Source organism: Arvicola amphibius, chromosome 1 (genome assembly GCF_903992535.2).
Source record: "Arvicola amphibius chromosome 1, mArvAmp1.2, whole genome shotgun sequence".
NCBI lineage: Eukaryota > Metazoa > Chordata > Mammalia > Rodentia > Cricetidae > Arvicola > Arvicola amphibius.
The window spans coordinates 133,079,930-133,100,185 of NC_052047.1; the positions used below are offsets into that span (position 1 = coordinate 133,079,930).

General features: G+C 50.0%; 1 protein-coding gene across 2 annotated transcripts in view; it reads left to right on the plus strand.

The window, feature by feature from the left end:
- The window catches only part of Htra1 (HtrA serine peptidase 1), a 50,439-nt gene extending 31,076 nt beyond the window's left edge, over positions 1-19,363 (plus strand). Inside the window, exons 4-9 of one of the 2 annotated variants that reach the window (XM_038336251.1) lie at positions 12,781-12,975; positions 13,460-13,492; positions 15,106-15,220; positions 15,613-15,670; positions 17,233-17,331; positions 18,664-19,363. In XM_038336251.1, coding sequence (XP_038192179.1) covers positions 12,781-12,975; positions 13,460-13,492; positions 15,106-15,220; positions 15,613-15,670; positions 17,233-17,331; positions 18,664-18,832 — 669 coding nt within the window. In that variant the 3' untranslated portion in view covers positions 18,833-19,363. The remainder of the gene's footprint in view (positions 1-12,780; positions 12,976-13,459; positions 13,493-15,105; positions 15,221-15,612; positions 15,671-17,232; positions 17,332-18,663) is intronic. The other variant, XM_038336263.2, reaches the window with a different exon arrangement.
- The last annotated feature ends 893 nt before the right edge of the window (positions 19,364-20,256 follow it).

Sequence of the window (20,256 nt, forward strand, 5' to 3'; positions counted from 1 at the left end):
AAAAGTGTCTTTTGTCACACAGCTGTTTTTCCAGCTGTGCTGATTCCTTTGGACGCTGTCCTGCCCATCCCACGCAAACCCTCTGTATCCGGAACTCCTTTCTGGGGTCACCTGACTTGATCTGGCACCCCTTCCTCATCCTCCTGCTGCCCCTCACCATCTCCTCAGGTCCCCTAGGGCTTAGAGCATTCTCTCTCTCTCTCTGGCCTTCCTTTCAGTATTTCTGTCCTTCAGTGTTGGATCACATCCTGCTTTAGACCCCAGGGACATCCCTTGTCTGACTCACTGCACGGAGTCGCTCCCCACATCCGAGTCCCCTCAGCATCCCCCATCACGGGAGGGACAAGACTCAAGACTCCATACATTCTGTATTTGCTGTCCTTCCTCATTTAAATAGAAATCGGATGCTATTTATAGTTTAATTTTCCATTATTTTTTTTGGGGAGTGTGTATGTGCTTAATATATTGCTCAGAATAGCTTCAAACTGCTGGGCTCAAGTGATCTTCCCGTTTGAGCGTCCCAAATACCTAAGATTCAGGCATGTAACCCTATGCCTAGTTTCACTCGGTTTTGATTTCTCTGTCTCTGCTCAGTGCTGGGATCACAGGTGTGCTGCTCTCTGCCCGGCTGTCTTGTAGGTTCGGAGGCTTGAACTCAAGTCCTCATGCTTGCTCAGCGAGCACTTTACTGACGGAGCCGTCTCCTCAGCTCTTGGTTTCCAGACTCAGCTTTCTCCTGCCTGAGCATGAGGAACACATTTCCTTTGGCCTTTAGGTCAGGTCACGGGTGTTGCATAGCTCTGCTGGCTAGTTTTGTGTCAACACACAAGCTAGTGTTATCTGGAAGGAGGGAATCTTAATTGACAAAATGCCCCCACAAGATCCAGCTGTAAAGCATTTTCTTAATTAGCGACTGATGTGGGAGGGCCGGGAGGGCCCAGCCCACAGCCCACAGCCCACAGCCCATTGTGGGGGAGGCCATCCCTGGGCTGGTGGTCCTGGATTCTGTAAGAAAGCAGGCTGAGCAAGCCAAGGGAAGCGAGCCAGTAAGCAGCACCCCTCCATGGCCTCTGCATCAGCTCCTGCCTCCAGGATCCTGCCATTTTGAGTTCCCATCCTGACTTCTTCCTTTGATGATGAACACTTGCTTTTTGTCCTGGTGTTCCGTCACAGCAATAGTGACGACCTTAACTAAGACAACAGCATCTGCTCAGAGAAAAATCAGGCCCGCCACTCCCGAGTGTGATGGATTAGGAGAGACGCCACGGGCTAGTACCTAGCTCCTCTGAACCAGTTTCAGATGAGGAGGACTGTGTGGCAGGCTGACTGCACACGCTTGTCTCCCGCCTCCTGGTTTTGGAGTTTGGCCGGGTATAGCCTGCGCCAGGGCTACCCTGAGCCTGTGGTCTTGGTACCTCAGAATGCTGATGAGGCAGTGACGCTTCCTGTGGGTTCCTTTCCCTGACGCCAACCACCAGGTAAATATTTGGACACAGCGTTTATCCAGGTGTTATCCAGGCTTGAGGTGGTTTTCTTCCTCCCCCGCCAAGGCCTACAGTGGTGCCCAGCCACCTTTGGCCCACCAGTCCCACAGACCTGTTTGAAGTGGCTGAGGTTTAGCCTCTGGGTACTGGTTGGCGTTTGTTTGCTGAGGGTCCTCTTACTGCTGAGCCTGCTGACAGGGCCTGAAGGCTAAGGCTTGATCATGGAGTTCAGAGCAGGGTCACTGGATGCTGGGGCGTTCATATCTAAACCTCTCATAATTTGGCCCTGTGCATGGAGAGTCGGCCACTGGTGATCTGAGTGAGGAAGGCCCAGGCAGTCTCTGGGGATGAGGCAGGAGCCAGGGAGGCGGAGCGGCTTGGAGCTGGGTGTGACTCACATGGGTTCTCCTCAGGCCACCTGATTGTCTGAGGATGCTGACTAAGCCCCTGGGCTCTTCCCAGAGCGAATCAGATAACCAAAGGCCATGCATCCTCTGGATGCTCTCCCTCTTCCCATAAAGTAAACTGGAGCCTGGTGTAGACACACACCGTCCTGGAACCTTCCTCTCTGCCTTTTGTGTTTGTTTTTTTTTTTTTTTTTTTTCCATTTTGGAGGCTTTTCTGTGCCTTCTCTTGCTGCTCTTTTCTGTGGCCTTCTCTCCCGGAACTAGGAGGGCTTCTGCTGCAGTTGCCAAAGATGCCACAGAGCCTGTTGCTATGGCAAGGCTCCCATTACTGGATTGATATTTACCTTTTTTTTTAGAGAGGGGAGCATCAATATTTCATGTGGAAAGAAGTGCAGACAGGACGTGGAGGGTGGCTTTTGTTCTGCAGTGCCAGCTCTCTGTCCAAAAGCAAATGGCGGCATGGCTCCTTACTGTTTCTGACTGTAGTTCATTTTGGCATGTGAAAATATTTCACTTCCCCAAACTCAGAAACGGGGCCTTTTGTGTTCTTTGGCCCTGTTTCAAGAACTTCGTTGATGGTTGAGGAAACTCTCTGGCTCCATTTTTCTCTTAATATGGCAATGCCTTTTTTCACTTTGGCACTCTTTGCAAGGAATTAGAGAGAGAAGATTGTGGTTCAGGCAAAGCAAGTCTCAGCTCATTGGGAATGTCTCCTGACCATCCCACCTAGGAGAGACATTAAGGGGACGTCTATCTGATTGCTGTGAGCATGACCGTGTGTTAGAGTCTAGACTGGCTCATCTGTAGCCTCTAGTCCGTATCTGACCCTCCATTTGTTTTTGCAAATAAAGTTTAATCAGAACACAGCCATGCCTGTTCATTTATAGAGAGTCTATTGCTGATTTCATTCTGTACTGAAGGAGTTGCCTGCTTGGCCTGGAGACCACAGTGGAAGGGAAGCCAGTCATATTTGCTTCCCAGTTCTTCACAGTGAGACTTGGTAGCTAGAATCCTTATTCTGAGGGAACAGGTGGTGTCTGGGAAGAGGGTGCTTGTAAGCACCAAGCTAGGTGAGTCCACAAAGGACCACAAGTGGAGACAGCTAAGCTGACTTTTGCTGTCTTTCTTTCGGGAGGAGTTTGCCTCTGTGAAAAAGAGGCCTTGGTTTTGCCAGACCGAGCAGAGAGGAAGGAGCTGCTCTGGTCTGGTTATTTCTCTGTGGTTTTGGTAGAAAGGAATTTATTAGAATTACAAGCTATTTTACAAGTTACTACCCAACTCTAAGCTCCTCTGGGTCCCCTTTTCATTTGCTGGTGTCCGTATGTGCTTATTGCATCCCTGCCTTGACCAAATACTGTTAGGTTTGCACACTGTGGCAATAGTGGGCACAAGCCATGGAGCTGAGATTAATGTGGGAGTCAGGAGTGGGATGGTTGGCGGTGAAGGAGACAAAGGAAAGAAGGGCAAGAACCTCCTTGGGGGCTGGAAGGCCCATCCATAGATGGTGTGTGTTGGGGGAACTTATCTGCAGAAAGGATAGGTCAGCTGAGGTGGGTTGCCTTGAGCCAGCCGTGGGGCCGGGTGGGAAAGGGCTGAAGCTGCTCAGTTCTCCTCTTCCGCCGGGTCTCGAGGTCCTGGATCTTGATCTGTATGTCAACAGTCATTTTCTCGTGAGTTTACGATAACTTCTAGAACACAAGACCTAGGTGTCTAGTTAGCCATTATCTCTTTGTATTGTCTGTGCTTCTTACTGGCCTTGGCTGGTTGGCTCTGCTGTTCCTCTTCTGGCAACCTCAAGGCCGTCTATGCAGTCAGTTTCCTGAGAGATTCAAAAAGAGTTCCCGATTATCTGGTTATAGGACACAGTTTCCCCAAACTGGTTTCGAAACCCTCCAGACCTCCTCCTATGGTAACGGAGAGGTAAGACCTTGTGGTGGATTGAGGACTCATTGTTCTAACTGAACAATCTAATTAGTTCTAACACACTAATTGAAAAGATGCATGGCACTGAAATCTCATAGCAAGAACGCTTTATAAATGATTGGAAACCAAGACATTTCAAGACAGTTACCATGGCCAAAATGCTAGGCCCAGCTAATAGAAGTACCTTCCCTCGCCCCAAGATCCAAGTGGATCTTTTAAAGTCATTTATTGATATTTCCCCCCTAAATATTTATCATGCATCCGCCATGACCCGACACTGCAGCCGCTGCCATGATGCGGTCAGTGGTCAAAGGGGCTGATGCACAGAGAAGACTTGAGCAGCATCCGGTTTCTTCTCCTTTGGGAGCCACAGAACGTAAAGCCTCTGGCTGCTGGCTCCCATATAGAGCTGTTGACATTTTGTGGTCCAAACCAGAGCAATAGGATATTTGAAGCAGCAAACATTTCTTGATGTATCTTACAGGAGACTAAATATTATGGTGGTGTTCATAAACAGCCAGGAGGAAGGAGCTTGCACTTTCGCTGTTTACATTCTTTCTCTTCTTTTGCATCCTGTGTTCGCTTTCTCCTCCTGCCTCCCTCCAACACTCTCACTTCTTCCGTCTCTTTTCCAACCAACTTCTCGTGTGTCCTACATCCCTGGACACCATGTCCGACAGGGAAATGGATGCTGGTGACTCAGTGACATCAGTCTCATGAGCCTGGATACATTGTGGTCTCAGTACCCATGCAGCAGGTCCCTCTTCACCCTGGCCCCTCCCCTCCTTAGTCCCATCCCTCAATTCACCATAGCTGCCCTTGACTCTGTCAAGGCTATACTCTAGACCTCGATGTCATTCATAGCCTTCTGGAATATAGATTCTGAACATTTCAATCTTGGTTCCCTTGGCAGGCAACTACGGACATAGATTGTGCATTTTTAAGCCCTGGGCTCAGAAAGGTCTGTGTTCTGAGAGCATTGTCCCAGTTTGATCCTTGAATTTGTGTCTTGTCTTTGATACCCAGTGGGGCAATGGTGTGTGCTGAGTAGGCTTTGAGCCTTGGCTCAGGTGATTCTTCCTCCTCAGGATAGTTCCTGGTCTTCCCACTACCCTCTACAGGGACCTCTGACCCTGCCTGTTCCTCTCTTCTTTGTCTATGTAGTATTCTTAAGTATACCTCACACCTGGAAGAGGCACGGGCACAGGATTACTGTCACACTTCACAGATCTTAGCGCAGAGAGTTATACAGGGCTTTCAGTGACAGACTCAGGGTATACCAGGCAAGGAAAGCTGCTATTCTGATCCAGGTACCCAACGTAGAAGCATAGAGGTGGTAATGGCAAAGCCCGTGAAGTCTTCCATCATCTATGGGTTGGGCCTTGGAAAGCAGAGATGCCAGCCTTTTCTTCTCTACCCCCGTTGGGACAGTGTGCAGGTTACAGAGCTGTGTGGCAGAGTGCTGGGTTGGGAAGCCAACTGGGTGTCTGTGCTTGCTGATCTGGGAATTTCTTTGTTCCTTAAGGACCAAAACAAATACAAACTATTAAGATGTGGGGAAGAGTATGTAGAAAAAAAGGAAAGAGCCTCTGAAGAAGGGATCACGTTTTTATCTCACATTGCCCTGTAGATGCTATCCAGGGCATCAGCAAAGCCTTGACTCAGCTGGTCCACAGCCCACGGTTCTACCTCTCTTGCTGGTCACGTGCTGTGTCTCTCCGCAGCCAGTCTGGAACACTCTCCGCTCGCCTTTAGGCAAGTCTTAGATGGTCCATGCCCCTCCCCCTGACTTCCTAGCCCCCTCTACTTTCCTCTCGGGGTGCGGAGATGGACAGTTCCTCCTCCTGCATAGTTTTGAAGAAAATGAAAGGTTGACATAACCATTTCCAGAAGGCATGTTGAATCACTCAGTTGAGTTGCAGCCCGTGGCTGCAACATTAACCTTAGAAGAAAACTTCAGCCAACAAGAGGCCCAGCCTGCAAGCCCCAGCCCTAAACAGGAGTGTGTCAGGCAGCTGGCAAACACCGTAAAACTGCAGACTCAGCAGCAAAAAACATTTTTGCGACTGAGGAACCTGCTGTACTTCTCAAAGGAGAGAAAGAAGTGATTGACTTGACTTATTAGATTTAAAAAAAAAATTGGCAACTTTTCCTTCATTTTGGCTTCTTGGTTCATTTTATTGCTCTTCGCTTCAAGTTTCAGGGAATGAGGTGAGTCCCCAAGCTGGTAGCAGCTGCTGAGCTAGCGAAAGGGCTTTTTGCTGTCCTCGCAGGAGGATGACTGGTCACACCACAACCTCATGATGTCCAGATGTCGCTCCTCTTGATGCTTCAGAAGTTGGCAAGGATCTTTAGACCGCCTTGGGAGTTGAGTGCAATTTAAGGTCCCCCATTACCTTTCTGATTTTCCTCTCTTTACTACTGCTAATGGAATTTTCAGCAACAGCCACATCTGGAAAGAGCCCTCGTCATCGTAACTGACTAGACTGAACGGCCTTAGTTTTGGAGGAGGTATAAGGTCCAGAGAAATCAATCAAGTAACAGACTGAGTTACTTGAGGACCCAGAGCCAGAGAGATGGCTTAGTGGGTGAAGGCGCTTGCCGCACAAGCCTGATGTCCAAGTGTGTGGTTCCAGAGCCCATATAAAAGAGGAAGGAGAGAACTGACTCCACAAAGGTGTCCTCTGACCAACACACATGCTATTGCACACACACAGGACTCAGCCCAAACCCAGATGTCTGCTTCTCCTGTGAGCATGGAACAGACCGGGGAGTGTGTGGGCCTGTGAGTGTGCTTGCCTGATTTTCTCTGCAGCACCAGCTGGTTTGAATTTGAAGCACAAGCCCTAGATGAGCAGCCATCACCATGAAGTGTTGCTTAGCGCAGGCTCAGCTTTCCTGCCCTGAGAAGTTCTGGCAGTTAGGGTTTACCCTCTGATCACTAATGAAACCTCCAGCGCATGGTGCCTTGAAGCCATGGCCAGGCTTACCAGGGCTTGGATGAGGATAAGACAGACTTCCCAAAAGATACTGTGGGATAACCAGCAAGGGCACCTTTACTTACGAACCACTAGCTCAGCTCATGTCGGCTGGTCCATCTGATTGTTATATTTTAAATTTCCTTGTGCTGGGGATAGAACACAAGGTCTTGGCATGTGCTGAGCTCCACTTACATTCTCTTATATGGTTATTATTATTATTCTTTTTCTTTTCTTTTTTTTTCGAGACAAGGTTTCTCTGTACCTTTGGAGCCTGTCCTGGAACTAGCTTTTGTAGACCATGCTGGCCTCGAGCTTACAAAGATCCACCTGTCTCTGCCTCCCAAAATGCTAGGATTAAAGGCCTGCGCCACCACCACCTGGCTATTATTGTTTTTCAAGACAAGATTTCTCTGTGTAGCCCTGGCTGTCCTGAAGCTCCCTCTGTAGACCAGGCTGGCCTCGAACTCAGAGATCCTCCTGCCTCTGCCTCCCGAGAGCTAGGATTAAATGATGTGGATTTAATAATTAGGATTAAAAGACCTCCTGGCTTATGTCATGGTTTTAGAGAGCTAGGATTAAATGATGTGGATTAATAATTAGGATTAAAAGACCTCCTGGCTTACGTCATGGTTCTTTAACTTCTCTCTCATTGTTCTGTTTGGTTACACTGGCTCTTGTGCCCTCCCTCTGTGCACGGATCAGTTCTTTTCTTGCTGATTGGTGTGACCTGAGCATCTGCCTGCTGGACTGGTGGGCTGGTGGGAACACTTGGAGTCTTGGAGTAGATCTACTGCCCAGGCTTAGGAGAGAGGGAGTGTTGAACTCACACACGCATACCCCAGCCCATTGGGTGAGAGCCTGCCCTATGCTCCTTGTAAACAATCCCTGAGCCACCAAGCGGGAGGAGGCACTTGTGTGAGGTGAACCAACAGTGAGCTTGTCTGCTGTGGCCAGGCTCCTGTGCCTTGAATAAACTGAGACACATGTCACAGGCCAGATCTTGTGGGACCTCTCCTAGGGATAGGACTCAGGTTATCAGCCTTGGCGGTGGTTGTTTTTACCCGATGGGCCATCCTACTGGCCCTCTTTGTCATGTGGCTACTAGGCATCCTCTTGTCTTTGTGTGCTATCTGGAGTGGTGGTGACTGTCTGCTGACCACGAGCATACTGAAGTTGACGGAGTAGAGAAGGGATGCTCCTGGGTCTTAATGTTGTCCTTCAGTTTCTGAAGCCTGGGCACAGTGGACAAGCCCACTCCTAGCTCACCTCACACAGTGCTTCTCCTTATTCCTAGGCTTGGTACAACTCTGGCCCCAGACACATGGCTGTGTGGCTGTGTCCACTTTGGATTCAGCTTTTTCTTCCTTGCATGTGAGACAAGCAGAGATCCTTGCCATATGGCTCCGTGCTTGGCATTGTAGACGATCTGTGCCCAGTTGCCCACAGCAAGGGAATGGACTCCATTTGCATTTACTCTTGGGCCCCGGTGGTTTGTCTATGCTCTGCCCATCAGACAGGAAGCCTGGAGAGCTGGACTGGATACATCGGTCTTATGCCAGGCGCTGGGAAGACAATTTGTTGAGACTATTCCTTTTCAGGTAGGCAGTGTGCCCTGAAAGCAAAGCTTGTAGGCCTGCTTTTGTGAAGGCTATAATTTAATTAGCTAGAACCATGCTGTGGACCAAGCCCTTGACCTACTTCACAGTTAGCATCCAGTCTGTGACTATTTAGTAATTTGTGTGGACATGGTAAGCTTGTAGTCTATATCCAGGGCCACTGACACTCCCTTCACCTACTCAGGTGGCAATGTGCCTATCACTTGGGCATTATGGATTCTCTTATTATTGTTGTTGTTGTGTGTGTGTATGTGTGTGCCTGTGCATATGTATGCAAGTGTGTCCGTGGAGATGAGAGGGCAGCTTTAAGGTGCAGTTGTCTTTCACCTTGTTGAAGGACCCTCTTGTTCCTGCCACTGCGCTGTATATAATTATCCAGGCTAACTGGTCCACGAGCTGCTGGCAGCATCTCCTGTTTCTGTCTCTCATCTCAAAGTAGGAGTGCTGAGATTACAGATCTGTGACACCACGTGTGGCTTTGTATGAGGTTTCTAGGTATGGAACTCAGGTCATCTGGCTGCCTGGCTGTGCCATCTTCCCGGCCTCCAGGAATTCATCTCTTTCCCAGGTTACTTTCTTGTTGATGCTGAGGATACCATCTAGCATCTGGCAGTACCCTGAAGATATGGTAGTTATACATCTTCCTGCTTCAAACTCCTCTTCTGCTGGCCGAAGGCTACTGTTGCTCTCCAGCCTGGTGAGAACTCAGCTGTGAGAGACTCACTAGGCAGTGTCCCTCATTCTAGACTTGTGTTTTGACCAACTGTAAGCTGCTGGCCCTCCTGTTCGAGGCTGAGGGCTCCTTCTTGGCTTCATGATATGGAGCCTAAGAGCTCTGTTTTTCTGTCTCATGACTTTATTATTCCCACAAGCTACATGTCCGTGCCTCCCCAGCAGTGAGGTCAGTGTTAGTGATGGATCCCTTTTTCCCCCCCTCAATCTTTGCAGCTATCAGGATGGATGCTTGTACTGTTTACTGCTTAGGGGAGCTTAGATTTGTAGGATTGGGGGGCAGGATATGGGGAGTGTCTGTCAGGAGAGGAGCTGTTCTCTTGGATGGCCTGGGACTGACTGATGCTGCTTCAAAGGGAACCCTAGACAGAGCGTCTACAGCCAGGAGCTTGGAGACAGCTTTGATGTGGGCACCGAGGAAGCAGCCTGTGGACATAGAGCAGGGACCCTGAAGTGTGGCTGAGCGCCTGTAGGTCAAGGCTGCGGCACTGCTGTGCCTCCCAGCCATGTATATTTCCTCCCCTCTGTCCCCCCAAGAGTGTGGCTGTCTAGACAGGGATAGAATTAAAAGCCCAATTACTGAGCAGGAATTTGGCCAGCAAAGGCATAGCCACCGAGCAGACAGGCCTGAGTGAGGATTGTGGCTGAGAGTCAGCCCCATTTGGATCTGAATAAGGCTAAGGAGTCTGAGGCTCAAAGCCAGCCAGCACCTGCAGGGAGCAAGGGCCAAAAGGGCCCCTTAAGGCAACTTGACCTCACGGAGCTGTAAATCTGGCCTGGCCGCCAGCTTGGCACCACCTCACTCTCCCTTGTAGGGATTTCAGCCTATAATTGGAGTCTAGCAATTAGAATTCCTGCCTTATGGGGATGGAGGCTCAAGCCTGGAGGCTGGTTCTCAAGCTCAGTCAGGCTTTTCATGGCTGAGAAAAGCGCCTCCAACCTGAGCCTCAGTTTCCGTAGCCATAAAGTGGTGCGTGGGGGTGTTATGTCCCCAAGTCATCCGAGTGCCCTGTAAGAACTTGGCCACCTGGCAGGGAAAGGTTTAATCCTTTCCTATAAATTGAGGATTTGGACTATGATATCCTGCTCCTTACCCTGCCATTATGTGTCTGCCTGTTCAGTATTGTGTTTATAGTCACCCTTCATGATTTGTAACATATATTTAAAGAGACATGACCATTGGGACTGCCCACCTGGACAGATAGGACAGGGTGGTGACATGGCTTTCTGTGGGTTCTCACCATTAGTGTTCCTCTTGTCCAAGCCCATGGTTATCTCAGTGACAGTGGATGAGACCACTGATCGTGAGCTTGGCATGTCTTCTGAGTACTCATGACTTAGACGCCTCTATCTCCTTCCATCATAGAGGTCCCTACCATCTGTCCACACAACTTCCCCTGAAATATTTGTCTCTTTCCCAGCATCCTCTGGGCCTGAGCTCAGACTTTGGAACAGAAGCACCAGACAGAGTTGTAATTAGGTCTCTGTTGTCTTAAGGGCCTTGAGGCTTAAAGCCTGCTTCTGGCACCCCTCCTCTCAGGCAGAGGCAGTGGCTGGGGTGTGGCGCAAGACAAATGCTGATAATGATTCTTAGTGGCGCTTACCTCCAACCTGATATAGTCCCCACTGTGTAGCTGGGTCCACCATTCCAAGTTAAGCTCGACCATCTGTGTAGATTGCTTCCTTGGATGTCCAGGCTTCCAGCCCTGGCCACCCCTTTTGCTTGCCCTCCAGTTATCCCTGAAGCCTCAAAGACAGGACTTTGAGCCACTCCCAGGCCCCTAAAGGAACCATGCTGTCCTGGTGGGCCTCTTCCAGTGTGGCCGAGCACACATCAGCAGCCAGACTCTGCCTCACCCTGCAGTGATTGCTGAGGTCATTCTTGGCAGAGTTTGCTGGCAGGGACTGTTGGCGCCCACCCAGGGTAAACACGTCGCGCTGAGCTTGCTACGTGCCATTGGATGCTGAGTGGGTCTGTTTAGGGAATGCCATAGGCTCTGGCCTCAGGTGACCTTAAAGTGAAAGGGTCAAAGACTGGGTGGAACTGTGTCTGGAAAGGTGACATACACTAGCTGGTCATAGCACAGTTGCTGGAATCCTTCATTGAATTTTCAGGGACTTTAATACTGGCGAATAGCTGATGCTCATACACCAGCCAAGCAGGCTGTTTCCAGAGAGCCGGTCAGGCTCCTAATCCATTGGGTTCTCACAAGAGACCACTGAGATTGGCGGACTGTCTTCTTTCCACTTCTCAGATGAGGAGTTCATGCTTGTAAACTCACGCAGAATTTCAGTTTGGCAGCCTGGCCTCAGCCTGTGCCACTGATGGCTGGTGTTCAGTGGGGCCGCGTGCTATCTGAGAGTCAAGGGGTGTGACTTCTCAGGCTCCTTGCTGGTGAGAATTTGCACTCTCTCTTGCTGCATGAGTTTTCTTATCCAGTATTGACCTTACTCCTCTGTCTGTTTGTCTTGTCTGTCTGTCTCAGTATGTGTGTGTGTGTGTGTGTGTGTGTGTACATGTGCGTGGCTTTGTGTGTGTGTGTGTGTGTGTGTGTGTATGTGTGTAGAATCTGTACTGGACCGTGTAGTGCTGGAGGGTAGATGAGTCAGGTTAAACCTTGGTTCTGTTACAAGTCACCCAGGTCCCCGGAGCCTCCCTGGTCTGCTGAACAATTGTCCCAGCTCATCAGCAGCTCGATTGTCTTTGTAGAGGGGATGCTAAAGTCACTGGTCTCTCTACCCATCCCATCCCATCTCCACCCACACTGGGTCCTTTTTTTTTTTTTTTTTAAAAAAAAAAGCTTATTCTTTTTCAAGGTGAATTAATGTGAAGAGTTTCCCTTAGCAGACAGCTCTTACAGAACTCTATGAGCAGCACGCGGGATTGCTGGGCAACATGGAAGAAAGAACGCAGGGCCTAGAGCCTTGTTGGTGAATGAAGGCAGCCTCTATCGACTTCCCTCAGTCCGTCAACCTCCATAGCCTTTGGAGGGGCCTGTGTTGTTATGAGGAGTTATGAAGGGCTCATGACTCTGCCCATTAACTAGAGGGCATGGGAGATGGGGCTTCTTCCGCTGAATCCTCCGTCTGCCCAGGCTGGGAGTGTACACACCTTCCCAGGGCCGGCAGGAGAGATAACCCAACACTTGGGTCCCCGAGGGCTGCCAGCCCCTCTGCTTGTCCTTGTGCCTCACCACCACTGGAGCGCACAAGGAAGTCAGTGTGAGTCCCTGTCCTCAGGGTTCCTTATATCCCAGGCCTCAGGAAGGCTATGCCTGTGGGAAGTAGGCCCGAGGTTCCTTGCTTCCCCTAAGACACCTGGACTCAGGATCCCTGTCTGGAACTTTGATCTCTAAGACCATCTTCAGCCTAGGTTGTCTCCTGGTGTCCTCTGTCCAGCTGTGTGGATGGCTCCAAGATGTGAGACCGAGAAATGGTCTCTCACGTTTCCCCATTTTCCTTGCTATGGGTGTTTTTTGTTTCGTTGGGTCCCTGATGGCCTGTGATGTGTGGATTATGGCAGGGGCTTGAGAGAGCGGTGTTAGCTCTAGGAGCCAGGACTGCTCTGTGGCCTCTGTATCTGCATTATCCAGCATGTCAAGCTGCAGTGCAGAAATGCCTGCCTTTGTGCTTGCAGGGAAAGCTGCCAGTCCTGCTGCTTGGCCGTTCCTCGGAGCTACGACCTGGCGAGTTTGTGGTAGCCATCGGAAGCCCCTTTTCTCTTCAAAACACGGTCACCACCGGGATTGTCAGCACCACCCAGCGAGGCGGCAAGGAGCTGGGGCTCCGGAACTCCGATATGGATTACATTCAGACAGATGCCATCATCAATGTGAGCCCTCTGCTTCCCCTACCTGCCGGGGTGGGGACAAGCTTTTGTCAGAGGAAGTTAGCTATTGTTCCCAAACTTGCTTGTAGTCTCCTCGAATTCTCGGAACTAGAATAAGTACATGGAGTGTAGTCCTAGCGGGGGTGTGCGGGTGGTGGTGATGGTGGTGACCCACTTGGGGCTGAACAGAGTTGAACTATGGGGTCCTGAAGCAAGCGGGTAGCTAGTCTCATCCGAGGAGGAGGTGAGAAGGGGTTAGCTGCTCACAGTGGGCCTGGAGCTAAACAGTCTCACCATGGCACATCCCAAGCTTTGTGAAACAGTCAAGATCCTTTTTGTAAGCCAGGTAAATATTAGGGGAACAGAGACTCTTGGGGAAGAGCCCTGCCAGCTGCTTCAGCACAGAGATTTGAATCTGCTGGGAGGAGACATCGGTTACATGATGGTGTGAGACAGACCTGACTTTTTTCTTTTGGTTCCGTTTCAGTATGGAAACTCCGGAGGCCCGTTAGTAAACCTGGTAAGGCCATTCAATACCTGTGCTGTGTTTGTTCTGTCTGTGGGCATGCTATTTTCTTTGCTTTCTCTTTGGACATGAGCTTGTCAGAGCACATGACGTAATTAACTTTATTGGGAGCTGCCTGAGTGTACTGTATCTTTGCACCTCACCCCAGCAGCCCTTTCTGGAAGCAGTAAGGCCAAAGGATACTTTTGTGTTTCTAGGCAGAAAGGGGGCTGAAGGTCCCTGCAGCGCAGCCGGCTGCATAAAGGTACCTTCGGCCTCGCGGGTAGCTGAGTGGAGATGAGCTGGCCTGGCTTGCCTCCATGCCAGAACCTTCCCTGAATGCCTGTGGGTATGATGGGGGAGCCACCGCTTGCTCACACAAATCTCCCTTAACCTAGACTTTAATACCTCAGCATAAAACTGAAGGTCACAGAATGCCGGCGCTTGGGAGTTGTTTAAGAGAGTATAAAATTGAGGCCACCCAGTGATACTTCCTGGGAAGTGTCATTGTCAGGAGCTGCTACCTGTGACGTACAACAGGAACAATTTATGTTGACCGTTCTTAAGGCCACTTTTTTCAGCACATCAGTAGGTCACCAGAAACTTCTCAGGGAAGAGCCACATCCTCGCTCGTCCCCACCGTACCCTGGGGCAGCTGTTGGGAGCAAACCCTGAGGGTCCAGGCTCAACTCAGCATCTACAGTCACATCAGGGTCATTGGAAACGGAGATGATGAAGGGTGGACACATTCTTCTGTGAAAAGAGCAAATCTGGTGGATTTTAGCATCATCTGTACATGCAGTGAAGCAGTCTTTAAACTCCTACCTGGAGCTTCTGTTTATCCTTCCAGAACTGAGTGTGGTCGGCACTACACAAGTGCCCTAATGTCTCTCCCCTCCTTACTCCCAGGCCTCCTCCGTGCAGCCCTCCAGATTCTCAGATGTAGCCAAAATACTCTCCCTGCCATATGTCTATGTGTATGAGCATTTGCATGTATGGTCCCAAGTGGGGTGGGTGGGGGTGTTGTCTGTGCACATATGTATTTGTGCCTGTGGAGGCCCAGGGCTGATGAAGGATCTTCCTCATTCACTTTTCCCCTTACTCAGGGAGGCAGGGTCTCTCAGTTGAACCCAGAGCTAGGTGCTACAGCTAGTTACACTAGCCAGTTTTCTCCTGGGATCCCGCCTCTGCCTCTGAGGCTGGAGTTGTAGGCAGGCCGCCACACACACCCAACATATACATGGGTTCTGGGGATCCTAACTCCTAGTTTCTCATATGCGTGGTAAGTACTTTAACTAGCATGTCATCTTCTCAGCCCACGCTGCTGCTGCTTCTTTTTATTGTTTTAATTGTACACATTTGTAGGGTAGAGTATGTGATGACCAGTGAAGATAGCATCTTCTTCTCAACCTTGTTTTTGGAGACTAGGTCTCAACCCATAGCTCAGGCTGGCCAGAATCTCAGCGCGATCCTATCTCAGCTGCTCTTGAATGCTGGAATGACAGGTGCGAAGCGCCACACCTGGCAACACATTTCAAAGACTTCTGTCACACGGCACGTCTGCTCATCTTCCTGCCTATGCCTGCCTCTGACCCTCCCGAGTTCAGTGATCTGTGCTTGCTTTGCAGGATGGCGAGGTGATTGGGATTAACACATTAAAGGTGACAGCGGGCATCTCCTTTGCAATTCCATCTGATAAGATAAAAAAATTCCTGACAGAATCCCACGACCGACAAGCCAAAGGTAACCTGGTCCAGGCATCCTGGGGACCTTTGCAGGTTCAGTCCTGAGGCTTAGCTGCCTCCTGAGGACTTGGGAAAGGGGAAGATGACAGTCCCTGAGACCAGTCCTCTCTAGAGTCAATGTATGTTACCAGGGTGGTGGTGGTAGAGACTGAACAAAGAGGATTCACATTCTAGATACCCATAGGGGTTAGGAACAAAGGGCTAAGCCAGAACTTTTGACCGTTTCCAAAGTGAGAGACATTCCTAAAATCCCAGGCCAGGACTGAACCACAGTCTTTGGGTGCCCTCCTCTGGCTCATGTTACAAACTGGAGCCTTGGAATTCAAGGTTCCTGTGTCCCAATACTCCCACCCACTAGACTGATTTTTTGTGCCTTTGTTGCCACACCAGGGAAAGCTGTCACCAAGAAGAAGTATATTGGGATCCGAATGATGTCGCTCACATCTAGGTGGGTAAACAGGACACACAATGATAGAAATGTGAACGTCTGCACTGTCTGTATGTAACCCTGGGCATCACAAGGCTTCATGGCTATTCTTGAAGGGAAACTATTTCCTTCAGATACCTCAGTTTCTGCTTAAAAGTCAGCCACACTGGGGAAGGGGAGGGGCCGTTGGGCTTGGGCCTCTTTGCTTTTGCATTCTGACCACCTGGAAAACCCTGCCCTCCTCCCCGAAGGCAGGCCTGAACAGCAGACGGCTGGCTCCCTCCAGCACACTCTCCTGCCTGCCTCTGGCCACTTGTTCTGTTGAAACTCACATTCCAGGAGTGCCCCAGCGCCTGCCCGCCCCAGCCAAGAGCACCCGCCTCCCCTGCATGCTGCAGCGTGGGGTGTGGCTGCAGGAATGCCAGGGCAGGCCCTGCCTCGGGGTACTGAAGACTGATGGACTTGTTTTCCTGAGTGTGGAGGTTGCTGCCTGGGGTTGCCAGGCTCGTGACGTACTACTAGAGGGGGTTGAAGGGAACATGCAGGAAATACAGGAAACTGAACTGACTGGCATGTCTGAGTCACTAAAGAGCAGAATGTATTGATAGTACTGTTTTACCCAGTTGTCAAAGTATTAAGACATTCCATACAAGCTATGAACGATGGTACTTTTCTTAGTGTTGTCAAGAACGGGACAGCTTGCTGAGCCTGAACTCACACGGTTTGTCTTTGGGAGCCAAGGAGATGGAAGTGTGGGTGGAGGAAGCTAGTCTATGGGGTCACCTTTCGGTGTTATTTCCCCAAGCTCCTACACCTCTCAGCGTTCTATCCTGGGTGCTCATCACCCTTCCCGTTAGGATGAGGTTAACAGTGTGGGCGTGTCTACTGTATTGTCAGGTATGGCTCAGCCGTGGCAATGACAGCCACTGTTGTCACAGCTGTCTTATGCTGATGGTTAGATCAGTTTCCTGCTATCATACAGCAGCTGCTGATGCTAGGAGGCAGGCCATTTTAAACAAGAATTGGGGGCCGGGGAGATGGCTCCGTGGGTAAAGTGCTTGCTGTGGTAGTATGAGGACCGAAGTTCAAATCCCCAGGATGTGTGCCAAGCCAGGCATAGAAGTACATGTCTGTAGTCCTGGGGCTATTTATGTCAGGACTGGAGGTAAATGGGGGAGACTCTCCATTGCAGACCAGCTGGCCTATGTGTGCAACAGCAAGCAAGAGATACTGTCCTAACGAGGTGCGAGGCAATGACTGAGGTTGTCCTCAGACCTCTGCATGTGTGCTGTGCTGTGTCAAAGCCTGTGCATGTATGTGTCACGATCAAGTAAATCAGACGACTTGAAGTGGAGAATGAGAAGGGACTTTGGTCAGAGCTGAGGTGCGAGGCAATGACTGAGGTTGTCCTTAGACCTCTGCATGTGTGCTGTGCTGTGTCAAAGCCTGTGCATGTATGTGTCACGATCAAGTAAATCAGACGACTTGAAGTGGAGAATGAGAAGGGACTTTGGTCAGAGCCGAGTGTTGGCGCAGGAAGGCTGTGGGTGCTTAATATTAACACAAAGACTTTTCCCCTCAAGCAGCAAGGCCAAAGAGCTGAAGGATCGCCACCGAGACTTCCCAGATGTACTGTCTGGAGCGTATATCATTGAAGTAATCCCCGACACCCCGGCAGAAGCGTGAGTGATAAGTCTTTCCTCTTTTTCTAATATCCACGTGGCTTGTGGGTTAGGAAGCAATGTTTACGGCTGGCTCAGATGGCCGTGTCAGCCCACCGTCTCCCGCAGCCAGGGCTTCTGACTGTGTTGGACTCAGGGCTTGTCCCCAGAAGGAGGTTTCTTGCCTTGGGTCATGGCTGGGGTCATCCATATGGAAAGAACACTCAACTGGTGGGCTGGCTGCAAGTTCCTGGGAAGGCTGGCTAGAGGGAGGGTTCTGTGGAGCAGGATGCTGATCCCCAGGGCCTGCTCTGGTTGTATTTGTGACTAGTGAAGTCATACCTGTCAACACCTATGCAAAAACAATCCAGATGACATCAAAATAGTGAAAGAAGCAGTTCAGCCAAAAGTTAGGCTTGTTACCTGGACCCCCGTGATGCAGTTCAGCCAAAAGTTAGGCTTGTTACCTGGACCCCCGTGATGCAGTTCAGCCAAAAGTTAAACTCGTTACCTGGACCCCCGTGATGCAGTTCAGCCAAAAGTTAGGCTTGTTACCTGGACCCCCGTGACCTCTAGAAAGTAATGTGGACTGAAGCTGCAGATAGGAGCCCCTGGGGCCATACCTGTCTTGTTGTCCGTGACCTGTGGGCTAACAAAAAATAGCTTTTGCATTTTTTTCATGGTTGGGGGAAAAATATCCAAATGACATTGTCTTGTGATACTGCAAATTCTCTGACATGCTAATGTGGACACAAGTTTTATTGGACCACAGCCGTGTCCCCAGACGAGATGACATCTTGTCTGGAGCAATTTTTATGCTGCTGCAGCAGACTTGGATAGCTAAGACACAGCCACTAAATACTCTGGGAAGCCTGAGCTGTTTCCCTTCTGGCCCTTTGTGGAACAAGTCTGTAGCCTTAGGATGAGAGGAGGAGGGCTGTGGTAGCACAGCGACCCTGTCACGTATGAACTGAAGTTCCAGCCGCAGCACATAGGAGCCTCTCTGAATAGAAGCATTCAACATTCCCAGAGGAACCACTTTATGGATTATTATGTCATTTATGAGCAAACTGGCTGCGGTCACAGTACCTGGTGTTTCCTTGTCCTCTCTGAGGACAGCTGATCATAGTTCATACCAATGCCATAGGCATTTCTGCAATGGACATTGTTGATATAGCCTAAAAATCTTGACAGGAAATGTCACCGTACTCATCAGTCAGAAGTCATATTTCTGCCAGTTTACCACCATCTCCTCTAAGCCCTGTGTTCTGGGCTTTTGGATTCTAAGCTGTGGCCTTCTGGATAACTGGGAACAATGGTAGTGTTACCAGTGTGTTTTCCTTTGTCTTTCAGTGGAGGGCTCAAGGAAAATGACGTCATCATCAGCATCAATGGACAGTCGGTGGTCACTGCCAATGATGTCAGTGATGTCATTAAAAAGGAAAACACCCTGAACATGGTTGTCCGCAGGGGCAATGAAGACGTTATGATTACCGTGATTCCTGAAGAAATCGACCCATAGGCAGAGGCAGGAGCCTGACTTCATGTTTCCCTCAAAACTCCAGTGGATGACGCATGAGAACTCTGAGCTGGTGACGCAGGACATCCGGGACTTTTGTCCAACGTTTTGCTTGTTCAGGGAACATCCCTGCCGACAGAATCCTTACTTGATAGTTTGCGGGCAAAACAAATGTAATGTTGCAGATGCACAGGCAGAAGCCCTACCCTCTGTATGCTATGTATGCAGCGTGCTTTTCCTTACAAGCTTGGGCTGTTCCTGCTTCAGCAGTCAACATTCGTCTCTTTCCTTAGCCCATGTTGTCCGACTGATGCGGCCGACTGGAGGTGTAGATAAGGGGAAGGCCCTCACAGCCATGGTCTTGGACGTGGTCACAATTTCCTCCAACTCTCAGCACCCAGAGGAAGTTCATGCCCTGACACCATAGGTGGGTGACCCTGGCTTCTGAGATGGCCAAAGATGCCTCTTAGGAATCCTGGAACCAGGAGCACAGCGACTTTGAGTTTCAGCTATTAAAGTACTTCTTCATACTTGCGTTTGGTGTGTTTCTTTTACCAGCTGTCGGCAGTCCTTTTGAAAGGGGCCCTGATGTCAGCGGGCTCCTCTCAGCCACATTGTGCATGCGGGACTGAGCTTTCAAAATCTCCCCACTGGGATTTGACAGCGTTACATGACCCTATTTGGCCACTTTGGCTCACTGAATGGACAGTTCTGCTTTTATCTGGAGCTTGTCAAACTAAAGAGAGTCTGTTGCTCTCATATGTCGTGTAATCAGTCACCAGCGATTTCCCTGGGCCTCTGCTCTGTGCCAAAAGGTCTTGCATCTGTCCTGCTGTGGGTCAAGTGTGGAGGACAGCCAGAGCAGGGCAGGACAGATGCAAGCCGTCTACTCTGTAGTCAATCAGGTCTCCTGAAAGACAGCCAGTTTAGACCAGAGCACAGGAATGGTCTGATCTAAGTCTGTAGAATGCACAAGCTTCTGCAAACTCACTTATGGGGTCCAAAATAAGAGCAAGACTTCCCTCCTACGGAATTTAAAGCAGGGCTCCCTCAGCCTGCCTTCCCAGAGGTATAGCTTTCCCGGCTGCAGGGCTCCTTTTCCCGTGGAAAAGAAGTACAAGGGTCTAGACAGTGGGACTCAAGAAAATTGTCGCCAGACTTTGAATTGTACACATACCTGGGTCTCTGTGAGGAGAAAACATGGTGCGTGGGGGAGGTGTTGTCAAGAGTCGAGTAATAACCAGCATCAACAAGATGGTCCTGGCACTGGAGAGAGGTTTCTTTGTCCAGACTGAGTTTTCTCTCTCCAGCAAGGTCCAGTTTGTACCAGGAGAGGCTGTGGAGGGCCAGATTGCAGGGTCTCTGATGTTAGGCAAAGTTTACATCAGTTCTGGTCTTCGCATTTGTGGTATCCTGTGGTCCTTGCA